This window comes from Phoenix dactylifera, chromosome 4 (assembly GCF_009389715.1).
Source record: "Phoenix dactylifera cultivar Barhee BC4 chromosome 4, palm_55x_up_171113_PBpolish2nd_filt_p, whole genome shotgun sequence".
In the NCBI taxonomy this organism is placed as follows: Eukaryota; Viridiplantae; Streptophyta; class Magnoliopsida; order Arecales; family Arecaceae; genus Phoenix; species Phoenix dactylifera.
Genome location: NC_052395.1, coordinates 20,779,878 through 20,792,900, shown reverse-complemented (window position 1 = coordinate 20,792,900; position 13,023 = coordinate 20,779,878). Strand labels below are relative to the sequence as shown.

General features: G+C 37.8%; 2 protein-coding genes across 2 annotated transcripts; one reads left to right on the top strand and one right to left on the bottom strand.

Moving 5' to 3' along the window:
- The first annotated feature begins 2,005 nt into the window (after positions 1–2,005).
- Positions 2,006–6,209, top strand: LOC103721564 (beta-glucosidase 1-like). Its single transcript, XM_008811831.3, has 11 exons — positions 2,006–2,273; positions 2,401–2,459; positions 2,662–2,737; positions 2,839–2,910; positions 3,003–3,090; positions 4,179–4,422; positions 4,845–4,960; positions 5,041–5,261; positions 5,355–5,386; positions 5,577–5,679; positions 5,785–6,209. Exons 1-11 carry the CDS (start codon positions 2,030–2,032, stop codon positions 6,057–6,059), a joined length of 1,530 nt encoding a protein of 509 aa, XP_008810053.1. The 5' UTR covers positions 2,006–2,029; the 3' UTR covers positions 6,060–6,209.
- A 2,264-nt stretch (positions 6,210–8,473) lies between these two features.
- LOC103721562 (heavy metal-associated isoprenylated plant protein 22-like) lies at positions 8,474–11,367 on the bottom strand. Its single transcript, XM_017846292.3, has 3 exons — positions 11,230–11,367; positions 10,997–11,072; positions 8,474–8,997 (listed from the first exon to the last, which is right to left on the bottom strand). Exons 1-3 carry the CDS (start codon positions 11,314–11,316, stop codon positions 8,705–8,707), a joined length of 456 nt encoding a protein of 151 aa, XP_017701781.2. The 5' UTR covers positions 11,317–11,367; the 3' UTR covers positions 8,474–8,704.
- Positions 11,368–13,023: the final 1,656 nt, after the last annotated feature.

The window sequence follows — 13,023 nt, the reverse complement described above, 5'->3', positions numbered from 1 at the left end:
AAAGGGTGGCCTATGTGATATAGGCGGTGCATAGGAGAGAGAAAATTATTTATCAAAGAGAGAGGAAAAGAAAAGAAAAAAGGGTAGGTATTATCTAGAGAACGAGACAAATTGGTGGTAGTAGGAAAATTATATTCTACATTATACATCATCATGTATATATGATATGGATGTGTGCACTATATCAATCATAAGTGCTTATTTTTTTTTTAGGCCTTATTTTTGTGCACTACCACGTGAGCGAATGCTTGTGCGCCGCCACGTGGAGGGTGGCCTATGTGATATGGGCAGCGCATAGGAAAGAGAAAATTATTTATGAAAGAGAGATGGGAAAAAAGGATGGGTATTACATGGAGAATCAAACAAATTCACGGTTGTAGAAAAATTATATTCTACATCATACATCATCATGTATATGATATGGATGTGTGCGCTGCATCAATCATAAGTGCTCATTCTTTTAGGCCTTATTTTTGTGCACTACCACGGGAGCAAAATATCAAAGAGAGGAAAAAAAAAAGGCTAAGTATTAGAGTCAAATACGTGGTCGTAAAGAAATTTTATTCTACATCATACATCAACATGTATATAATATGGTGGTATACCCCATCGATCATATATGCTCTTTTTTTTCTAGGCCTTATCTTGGTGCACTACGGCAGGAGCGAATGCTTGAGCCCCACCACGTGGAGGGTGGTCCATGGGCGGTGCATAGGAGAGAGAAAACGATCCAACCGCCAGCCGATGCCATCCCGCTTCTCCGCATAAGCGGACGAAAATCTCTACCGCATGATGCGGATTCCGTTACGGAGGAAAAGTCCATCGATCTGATCCACAACTCGCCATTGATCTGATCCATAGCCACCGTTGATCTGATCCACGCCGGTGAGCGAAGCGAAATTAGGTAAATTACCGGCGCAGTGCATCTCATCCGCGTCACGCTGCACTCCTGAAAGCATCATACAAAAGGATTTTGAAATCCGTGCCATGCGCTCCAACGTTCCCCTTCGACGTCTCATGCTATGGTAATAGCCGCCGTACGTAACACTAAGATTTTATTCAAATAAATGAGTTAATAAAAGATTTTAAAGACATTATTATTCCATTATAATAAAGAAAAAAGAAATCCTTGCTGTCTGTATCATCATTATTGGTCAAAAATTATTTTTAGTTACTTATCCGATAATATATAAATATTATCTATAAAGGTATGGCTTACCAAGTTGGACGTAGAATCAAAGTAAAACTCATTGAAACTTTTAAATAAGATCGGATCGAGTTGGAGATTTTTATACCCGACACGACCCTGTATAAAATACCCAGCTTATTGCATGGACATGTAAGTATGTACATATATGCATACAGACCGTGTGTTAAAAAAATTACTCTTCTAACAATCTTGCACCGGTGAGAATAAACAGTTATGGCCGAGTGGCCGCCTGGCTGCTAAGTAGCCGACCATAACAATTTTCCCTTGAGTTGTCCAAACTTTATAATTCCTTCACCTCTTCGTCAGCCAGCTCTCTCGAACTCATGCACTGGGAGTCTGGGATGTATTCGCGCGCGCGCACACAAAAAAAAACAGAAAAATAACACCAACTCATAGTATTTATCGACCCTGCTTCCTTCCCACGAGTCCACCAAATCCGACTTCATGAGTTCAATCCATCCTCCATTGGCTTTTTTCTCCTCTTTTCAATAAATTTTCTTTTTTTATAAATAATAATCTTCCTCCTTATTGGGTACCGTTCACCCTAATCACATAAAAATAGCAACACAAGATGAAAACCAGGAAGCAGTTAGTACCCACCGAAAACTGTGCTTCATCCTCTCATCATCGTCATCAGAAAAGTGGAGAGCCGTAACGGCTGCCGAAAGGTGGCCGAGCCGCTCTCCGACCGCGTCTTACGCCTCTCGTTCTGTGACTCTCGATCCTATCCAACTCCACTTCGCCTCTATAAATTCTCCGCCACGCTCACTCGAGGCTACTCAAATCAAGTCCATGTTTCTTCCGCATGCAGTTTTAGATATGAGGCCTTTTCCTCTCCTACTACTCTTCTTTATTCTAGCAGTCGTCCGGTGCTCCGCCGCCGCGGATGCGGGCACCACCAAGACGCCGTCGAGGGTCCGATTCGACACGGGCGGGCTGAGCCGGGAGGCTTTCCCGGCCGGGTTCGTCTTCGGGACGGCGGCGTCCGCGTACCAGGTGGAGGGCATGGCGCTCAAAGACGGGCGTGGCCCCAGCATCTGGGATGTCTTTGTCAAGATCCCAGGTAAAGTAATTAAATCCCAACCGTCCGTACCTTTTACCATTTCGAATCTTCTTCTTCCGGCTTATCAAAATCTAGCTGGATTTCTGAGTCAACTCTCACTCCCCCGAATTTATATTAACTGAAACAGGGGAGATTGCAAATAATGCCACAGCGGACGTTTCAGTAGACGAATACCATCGCTACAAGGTAAGTAATAATTCCATCCTAAGCAAAAAAAGTAATAAGAGAGAAAAAAGAGAAAATTATTGGAATAATAAAACTCCGGGGTATCTCTTTGTCCAATCATTTTCACTGGGTTGACTCAGTGAAGGCTGGGCTGAGGTTTGGTCATCAGAATTGGATTTTTTTTTTTATAAGATTTGCATTAAACGTTGCACTGATGGTGCAGGAGGACGTGGAAATCATGAAGAAGATGAATTTTGATGCATATCGCTTCTCGATCTCGTGGTCCAGGATATTTCCAAGTAATCGAGATTTTGATGACACTGATTGATCTTAATAAATGGATTCTCATGTTTAGAAAATTTACTCGATTATTTTTTGTTTTACTTTGCTATGAATGTAGATGGAGTTGGGAAGGTAAATTGGAAAGGTGTGGCATATTACAATAGATTGATTAACTACATGCTAAAGAAAGGTAAGCTTCGTGTCCCAGCCAGAAGCCGTCTCTGCTTCTCGAGTCCATGGATTGATCATAATTACTAATCTTATGTTTCTATGATTTTTTAGGTATCACACCCTATGCAAATCTCTATCACTACGACCTCCCAGAAGCACTTGAGAAGCAGTACAATGGATGGTTAAGCTCAAAAATTGTGTAAGTTTATGATTTTTAAGCTCTGCTTCTTCACTGAATATCTTTTGCATGTCGATGCCTGCTCTTTTTTTTTCGTGGACTTTCATGCTCAAGCTTTACTCTTCATGCAGAACGGCACCCTCACTCTATTAGTTATGGAGTAGAGCTGATCACGGGCAGGTCTCGGGCCTAAATTTTATTTAATTTTAATCAAGTTTCAGGCCGGGTCTATTTAGAATTTGACTTTTTCTGTACCTAAGTTTGGCTCAAGATCATCGAGTCAATATTTGGTGTTTAATACTCTAGGTACTTCTTAGATTTGTCACAATCATTTGCTTTTATAACAAAAATTTCCAAACTAAAATTGATACTTTATTTTTCTTAACAAAAAGGATTTAATTTGCATGAGAACAGGGTACGTACTCGAAGTTCTTTGGACACACACACACACACAGAGAGAGAGAGAGAGAGAGAGAGAGTTTATGGGCTGATGTTATTTAGTTTGCAGTTAATTGTCCTAATATTCTTTTCTTTAGTATAAATAATTTCGGGTTTTCAGGGTGAGCTCGGCTTAGCCAAAGGTTTGCCAAAAACTTTTCGCTCCATGAAATTTTGCTCGGCCTGAGTATTGAAATTAGGCCCCAAACATGGCTCAGCCCATGGCCATTTCTAGTCTCTAAGTTTTCATTGAAATGAATCTGTAATTATCACAGCTTCAAAGCCTTCCTTTTAAAGACCACGCAGCTTTAAAGCCTTGGATGATCTTTAAAGGACAACAACCTCTCAGTTTTTTTTCAGACAACATCCAAACATGTGCATACATAGAATCTATTCACGTATTGATACATGCTTCCACTTACTCTTTATCTATTTAAAAAAGAAAGAAAGAAAGAAAGAAAGAAAGAAAAGTTACACCTTGTCATCTTGCACCCAAGTCACTGAAAATGTTTGCTTCAGAATTTGGGATTTTCCAAGTCCATAAGATTCATCCTCAACAGGAAAGGTTACCAGTGCAGCAAAATCTCCTGTCTTTTGATTATTTCTCACAATAATTTTTTTTTAAAAAAACCAATTCATCTGGAGCTTGATCATTGGCTCATAACATGCAGGGAGGCATATGCAGACTATGCTGACTTTTGTTTCAAGATATTTGGTGATAGAGTGAAGAATTGGTTCACTTTCAATGAGCCAAGGGTGGTGGCAGCTCTTGGATATGATGATGGCAAATTTGCCCCAGGAAGATGCACAAACTGTTCGGCCGGTGGGAATTCTGCTACCGAGCCTTATATTGTTGCCCATAATCTCATCCTGTCTCATGCTGCTGCTGTTAAGAGGTACCGTGAGAAGTATCAGGTAAGCAACTCCAATTCCCATGTTTCCACCATATATATATATATATATATCCTGAGAACTGTGATGGACTGCTTCTTTACATGAACTGGTGTTGTTGCCTTCTTAATTATATCCTGTCCTCTACACCAAAAGTCATGTGCATGCATGGCCATTAATCACAACAACTAATTTGCATGAGCATGTCCTATCGATGCACGACCACACTCAAAGAGAAAGCGTAAAGCCTATTAAATCCATGTCATTAGTTTCAGAAGACTCGTAAGGCAATTTTGTACTGGACAGACAAAAATTTCAGGCGTTTCAAGATAATAATATTTGAGAGGCTAAACAGCAAGTCAGGATTGGATTCTCTTAGATGCTTTTTGCTATTAACATGTTGTGATGCAAAGATTAATGATTCCCAATGTAATCATGCATGCCAGGCTGAACAGAAAGGCAGGATTGGAATTCTCCTGGATTTTGTTTGGTATGAGCCTCTGACCGATTCGAAAGATGACCATGCAGCAGCTCAAAGAGCAAGGGACTTCCATCTGGGATGGTAATTATCGAAACATTGCAAAGGAATGAAACATTCATTACTCTAGCAAAAATTCGATCTCCATCTCACCTACTTTGCAGGTTTCTTCACCCTATCATATATGGCGAGTACCCAAAGACAATGCAGAACATTGTTAAAGAGAGGCTTCCAAAATTCACAGTGGAAGAGGTTAAGATGGTGAATGGCTCTATAGATTATGTGGGCATCAACCAATACACTGCCTACTACATGTATGATTCACATCTGTCTGAGCCGCAAAAGCCCACTCGTTATGCGAACGATTGGCACGTCGTATTTGCTTGTGAGTCCTTAACTTCCTTTGGGATGATAAAACCATGACATAGCATTATATGACTCCTAATTAAACTCCTGTGATTTCTCCTGAATTCTGCAGATGCACGCAATGGTGTGCCTATTGGACCACGGGTACGTAATATTTTCGTATCTTCGATGTTAGTTCTTGATCGATGATATTATGACAGTCTTAGAGGCAAAAGTTTACCTAACCTTCTATTCCAAAAAATTGTAACTTCAATGGTTTTGACTCACTTTATTTGCTTTAAACAAGATAAACTGGCTGTACTGAATGAGAAAAAAACTGCAACAAAATTTGCAGGCATATTCTGATTGGCTTTACATTGTACCATGGGGGATGTACAAAGCAGTGAGCTATGTTAAGGAGCACTATCGCAACCCAACTATGATCCTATCTGAAAATGGTATCAAATACTCAAAACCATTTCTTTCTTTTCCTTTCTTTACCCCCTTAATTTACCCCTGTAATCTGGGCTAAGTTCCTCACTTGATGATGATCATGATGTCAGGAATGGATGATCCTGGTAACATGACTCTGCCAAAAGGTTTGCATGACACGACGAGAATCAATTACTACAAAAGCTATATAACCGAGCTCAAGAAGGCAATCGACGATGGGGCAAACGTAATTGGTTACTTTGCTTGGTCTTTGCTTGATAACTTCGAATGGAAATTAGGTTACACATCAAGATTCGGGATAGTCTATGTCGACTTTAGAACCCTAAAGCGGTACCCTAAGATGTCAGCTTATTGGTTCAGAGAGATGCTCAAGGGGAAGAACTAGGTAGTGGCTTGAGTCATGTTTATTTTCTACTTGCCGCTTTGTAGTTATCATTAGGTTAGCTGAAGTGACTACCTTACAGAGCTTGAATGTATGCCTAAGTTGAACTTGCTATGATAATAAAGGAGGCAGTTTCAGTTTTTTTCTATCTTACATTTTTCCTTGAAGTGATTTCTTGTAACACAATTTTTGCTGGACTTTCTTGCATGTGAAGTATGTTAATGGTTAAAGCTCCATGATGCTCAAGAAAAATTAGAAGGACCAAATTTAATAATATAAGAAAATAATACTAACATATCATGTCAGGGGTTGCAGTATATAATCTGACGAAACCACAATTTGGATTAAATGATAAATTAAAAGGTAAATTTCATCACATTGTCTCTTTTTATAAAGTTCTAGGCTCTATATAATTTTGTATGGAGATTAGTTGATTCTAACCTTCCACTCCCAATCTAAAGTTCTAATCACTAGTGTCTTGCATGTTAGCTGCATATATGACTTGTCCTGTCTCAGTATAGCTGTACAGGACTTGTCTTGTCTTAGTAGCTGTATACTAGCTGTATTATTGACTGTATATTAGCTGTACATAAGCCACCTTCATCTATATAAAGGTGGGCTATGATGACACTGTTTGATTAATGAACAAAGGAGCTAATCTTCCCTTCTGCAATCACTCTCTCTTCTTCCTCTGTCTTTCTCTCCTCTTCCTCCTATTCAACGTTGCATCTGAAATGAATGTGGGCCAAATGAATCGAAAACAAATGAAAAATAGGAAAGAAAGTAGAAAGAAAAAGATGATGGAATGCTTGATCATGGGCTAAAAACTGTTGGATAATAGCCAAACTGCCTTTTTTTTGTGTGTGTGAAGAAGCTAAGAAGCAAGCAAAGTGATGGTTTGGAGAGGCAGATCAAATCAGACCTGATTTCTCCAAAAGTCTACGTTTATTTAGACTGCTGGTTTCGACATCATGTAACTTATTCAATAAATAATCCACCCCCGATCGTTGACAAATCATGAAAATCCGTTGTTTATTGCAAGATACTAACTCTTTATCTCAAAAACCTTGGTATATTGATAGGAATGCAATGGGCCATGGACTAATCGAGTAATTAATACTTGGTTTGGGTGATTAGAAAGACCACCGAGAATTCATGGTTAAGAGAAAAGATCATCACAAAAATTGAAGCTGGCAGCTTGTTTAGGATGTATCCCATTTTCTCCTGACCTTCAATTTATGTCCTCTCCTACTGAAGCCCAACTCAGACTCCCTCTTCTTGGCCATATTTTGTATCATTTTTTAAGATGTGAGTGACAAATGAATCCATGACACACTATATAAAGCAAATGGGTTTGATACGAAGGTTTATTCTTCTTGACCTAATTAGATAAATAGGGTTTGAGCTAAGGGTTAAATGAAGGTCTCTTACCCCAAGTTGACTTGGCCTTCACATGATATTGCTTTATTTTCCAAAAACTACTTAATTAGTTGCATTTATATTGCTATCATCCTTGATCAAATGCCTCGTTCTTTCCTAATTCAAGAACCCAAATTTAGACAAATATATATTGCGTAGTAATTAATCAAATTCACGAGTTTGCTAGCCTTTCAGAAAGTTTCTGCTCGTTAATGATCACTAATCTTTTGTGCTAAGTGAGGGTTTCCCTCTTCATTTTCTCTCATGCAAGCAACAAGAAGTGTGCAGAGGCATCCGCTAGTGGTGCCACTTTCAATGGTCGAACTTCGTGTCTCCTCAAATGGAGAGGGATGATAAAGAGCTAAGGCTTATTGGCCACTTGCAATTTGGTCTGTAGGCCTGCCAAATAGTTCGAGCAATTTATCAATGACCCTATACAAAAACTGAAATTATGCTCTCAAATGTCAGTGTTTTGCATGTAATTCTCTTTTGCATGTGCACGTTTATTGAATTACAGCAGATAGGGGAGAGTCTTCTTATCGAAACAGCAAACCTTCGAAGGCGAAAACAGGGTTACTACTAATGAGGAAGCGGCGTGACAAACACCACTTAAAGTTTCTTCACACTTTATAATTCTATAATAATCTAAAGCATGGGTCAGTAATGTTGTCAGTACAATCTTCTTTTTTTTTTGGTTCCATCTCATTCTTAAATGTGAGGAAAAAACTAGAGTGCCTTGGACGTATATATGCAAGGATGATAATTACTTTTATTTATCCTTACAATTACTGCTCCTCTTTAACAATGAGAAATAGCCAGTCCTTCATCAATTTAAAACTCGTAAATATCGCTTTTCCTGGTTGCCAATGTGGCACTAAGCTCGCCGCCAATATACTCTCTTTCGAGTCCCTTCACTTTCTTTAAACATGGGTAATATGATAGTGATCAATATAAAAATTCAAACTTCAGTAATCTAATTATTGAATTATGCCAATACCTTGCTAAAAGAAAATATAGATTATGCTATTATGTCTTGCATACCCTCAAAAGCTACCTCTGGTGCATTTACAAAGGAAGCAACGGACAGAAGAGTAAGACTAGATTAATTAGTCATAATTAGCACTCTAAGACATGGTGACATGAGCTACGTCTTAATTAAAACTCGATCGTTATCTTCCAGTGCAGTGTCTTTTCTTCATTAAGGAGTTCGCCAAGAAGTTTGAGCTCCTTCACATGATGGAGCATGCATTGGGGTTGTCGTCGCTGAAGAGAGCCATGTATTTCACGTCGGTTGCATTCGGAATAGGTTGTGCCTGAGGCACATTGCGCACGAAGCCGGATGGTGCCTTCTTGTCATAGGCCCCAGCAACATAAGGGTAGGCGACCAAGTGGTAAGGGACGTAGGGCCAGAATTCTGCCACCTTTCCTGTGCTCTTCACCTTCTTGAGGACCTTGTTCGGCTCGACGTGGCCGCTGACCGTCACCCTGCTTTGCTTTCGGTTCACGTCCACCGATGTCACACCTAATAAAGACCATGCGCACGTCAGTCTTGTGCTTAAATCAGAAATTATGACCCTTCAACAGCTGTCTTGCCCAGCAGCACCTGAAAGCACTCTTCATGACCTGATTTAGGTCCTGTTTGAAAAGTTATTTGCAGTAGGACTTCTAGGAGGAGGATTTTTTGTCATAAAATTTTTATAAAAAATTATTTACTATTTAGTAATTATATTTTAGAGTATTGTAGCATTTTTGGTAAATAAATTAAAAAAATATTTTTAGTATTACAGAATGACCGTAAAGAACATTGCATAGATTATACAACAGAGCATAATAAAATATAACATGTATTAATACATAAATATATGATATAATATAATATTACTATAATGTAATATAATATTATTATAATATAGTACTATAACATTGTATACTATTGGATAATTATTTAATATAATATTAAATTATTTTACATAACATATCAATATATTATGATATAATATTATATTATATTATATTTATAGTATAATATAATAACAAAGGTACAATTATTAGCATATATTCATTTTTCATAGTATAACATAATATTAAATTATTTAACATAACATATTAATTATATTATAATATTATATTATATTATATTTATAGTATAATACAATAATAGGAAACAAGAATTTATTTTTCTTGCACGGAAGCGAGTCTGATCTATGGGCAAGGTTGTTTGTTAGGGCTCCAGCAAATTTTTAAATTTATAAATGGATAAAATATGTAATTATTATATTTTATTATGGGTATTTTGGTCAAAAAAATAGCTTTCCAACAAAGCTCCAAACAGCTTTTTCGGAAAGCTCCAAAATTGAGTTTCTCCTAAAAAACTGTTTTTAGCTTTCTAGAAAAGCTAAAACAGCTTTCAAAATCTTTACCAAACATATTTTTTTATCCAAAAGTACTTTTGGAGCGTCAGAAAGTACTTTTTGGCCCTCCAAAAGCTTCCCCAAACAGGCGTTAGTGATGAGATTGTTCTTTTTATAAGAGTAATACATCTTTTATCCTGTTCTCTACTTTTTTTTTTTTTTTTTTTTTTTTTTTTTTTTTTTTTTTTCAAGGATAACTTAGTTTGGTACACGAATGAACTTATCAAACTGCAACTTGCTCCACCTGTTGGACGTCATTAGGCCATCTCTCTTCTTATCGGTTGCTAGGAGACTAACAAATAAATTACTGACAGAGACAACGTAAGAAGAAAATAAGAAACTCCAACTGCTGACTTATTCTTGGTTTTGTATCGAGTTCCAGGAAACATCGCGCAATCACTGTTAATTTAACCATATGGATAAGCTTGCTAAGGAATAAATAAATGATCCTTCTTCTAAAGTAGTGTTTTTTTTTCCCCTCATCTTTCCCTGTCAGTCGGTATTGCTCACAGTCGCAGAGGAGTTTCACCACCTTACTGAGTTTGTTCTTGTTTCTTCGGAGACATCTTCTTTAAAAATATAAAACGTAAGTAGTGTCCATTAGGGTTATATATATATATATATATATAAAACAAAACTACCACTTTTCAGGGATCGGGGTTGTATCTTTGGCATGAAGGAAGGAAGGATTCACCTTCCTTCACCTGGATCCATCACTGGATCATCACTGGTCACTTTGAGATTTGTGTAGATGAATGAATAATTGGATTTGGAGTGCCATGAGAGCTGTACAGTGGGTAATCCAACAGTGGATTCGCGCGAACGAAGGTGAATTTTTCTTTCACGCGAAAGATGTAACCCTCCTCCATTTTCCAGAATCCAGTACTCATGACTAATTTTGGATACCTTTCAGTTAACTTGAAGAAACCATTAAATCTTATCTATATTATTTGTTCGCTCTAACCTCACTCAAATATCGTATTGAGCAACATGATTCACACCTTAGCAAAAAAAAAAAACATGATTCGCAAACACGCGTCGTGCACACACACACACACACAGCGAGAGAGAGAGAGAGAGAGAGAGAGAGAGAGAGAGGAGTGTTGTTACCTTTCAGCGATTCAACAGCATGCTTCACTCTCCTTTCGCAGCCGTCGCAGTCCATCTTTACCTTGATCTGCACGGTCTGATAGACACCAAAAAAACCAGATAAAGCTGTTTAGCTTCTTACTGAGATGTGTCATGCAGAGGAAAAGAGAACTCCTTTCTCTTCGCGTGCTCTAAAAACAAAAAGAGAGAGGGATATGAAGGGTTGTTTATGGTCTCGACGTTGCTCTTCTCACCTGCAGCGGCTTTCTTTTTTTCCTTTTCAATGCTCTTCTTGTTTTTGTGAAACTGAACAAGTCCGAGACGTAGTCAAGTGCACCCATTTTGCTCCAGACGCACACAGAGAGATAGAGAGAGAGAGAGAGTTGAGCTAAGGAATATGGAAGAGATCTTGTGCATTTATATAAGCAGGATCCAAGGATTATTTTAGCCGCTCTAATTGCCTGCTAATTATTAATTTTTGGTCTACTAAGCCTGAATTAAGTACAGTAGTATTGAAGAAGACTGACCGGTGTGAGTAAACCATAAGAACAATCCTGTGAAGTCTCAATCAAAGCCGTGTGGCCGAGGATGCATGGACCGTCCTCGTTGTGCATTTAATCTCTGATTAAGTCCCAAGACCATCCTTCATAGCCACTTGATCGCAAGCAGAACCATTATTTGTGGATTCCATTACTTGTATACCCTCCTACTGACGAAACTGGTGACATGACCTTTTGATGACCTTTGCGCACTTTCCTGAGGCTCCTTAGTCTTCCATTTGCTTGAGGAGTAGTTATTATTCTTAAAATATGCTGAACACTTGTCAAAAAAAAAAAAAATATAGCATGATTATGGTGGTTTTGTATTTCTCAAGAAGTTATAATTTACCATCTCATACTTCTTTTCAGATGCTATAAATAAGTCCATTGACTTGTACTAAAAAAAAAAAAAATCCATTTGCAAAATTTAATACCTTGGGTCTTCCTTTGCTAGTAGAAACGTTGAGGGCTGGGTCTTACCTCCTAGAAATTTACATTTTCACAAATCTTCAGCATATCCTTCTCCTCCTCCTCATCCAATTTTATTTACTTTTTTGGTTCATGCACATCACGGGTAAATGTATGGTAGATATGACTGTTCTCGGCGCAGATTAGGCGGAATAATATAAGGCTTGGAGTTGGGATATGATCCACATTCATGGTAGGTGGACTAAGTTATTTATAGAAATTATCAAGTCAGAATTTGTTTGAGAGAATATTATATAAATCAGGCTATAGTTATCCTTTTAGTGTTTTTTATGAAGAAAATATTTGTTTTGCGTAAAACTGAATAAAAAAGCTTTTTTTTTACCTTCTAAATTATTAATAATCGTTAACATAGTTAATTCGTATATTCCTTTAGCCCGGGCATCGTTGAGAAAAGGAAAAAAAAAAACTCTTTATTTCTTTCTACCTTTGTTTATTATGTTTATTTTGTTTCCATCTAGTATATGCATTTGTTGCGCTTTGGGGTTTCTCTCTCTCTCTTTCTCTCTCTTTTTTTTTATTATCGGTGTCGTCGTCGTGGTCGCCGCCGCCGCCCACGTGAACCTACCTTTAAGGTCGGCTGTAATTTCTTAAACATGCCCTCAATAGGGGATGATTTATATGATGACCTGTGCTAGCATATATTTAATTTTATGTTGATTATTTATAAAAAAAATTAGATACTTATACATGACTAAAAAATCTAAAGAATTCTTTCCGCCTAACCATTTTGGATAAAATTCTGAGATGCTACAAATAATATCAGAGTGGATTCGACCTATGACCTTTGTGGAATTAGGAGATACTGTAGCTCGAGCTAATTAAGATCGACCATGGCCAATTGTAGTATTTGTGATTAGATTTGAATAGATTTGAATCTTTAGCTTGATAAAGATGTTGGGGCTTAAACAGAAGAAGTATATAAGAATCCATATAAGCAAGTAATAACTCTCCACAGTTGGGTTTGTTACTGTTCATACCAAATCTGGAGTGCATATGGCCCACAACTATAACCAGCATTAA

Bases quoted from the DNA above. Each gene is read 5' to 3' on its own strand.
- LOC103721564 (XM_008811831.3), top strand. From the start codon at position 2,030: ATGAGGCCTTTTCCTCTCCTACTACTCTTCTTTATTCTAGCAGTCGTC. The intron at 2,274-2,400 runs GTAAAGTAATTA...TAACTGAAACAG, and splicing joins TGTCTTTGTCAAGATCCCAG to GGGAGATTGCAAATAATGCC. The intron at 4,423-4,844 runs GTAAGCAACTCC...CATGCATGCCAG, and splicing joins GGTACCGTGAGAAGTATCAG to GCTGAACAGAAAGGCAGGAT.
- LOC103721562 (XM_017846292.3), bottom strand. From the start codon at position 11,316: ATGGGTGCACTTGACTACGTCTCGGACTTGTTCAGTTTCACAAAAACA. The intron at 11,073-11,229 runs GTGAGAAGAGCA...GGTGTCTATCAG, and splicing joins AAAAAAGAAAGCCGCTGCAG to ACCGTGCAGATCAAGGTAAA. The intron at 8,998-10,996 runs GTAACAACACTC...GGTCTTTATTAG, and splicing joins TGCTGTTGAATCGCTGAAAG to GTGTGACATCGGTGGACGTG.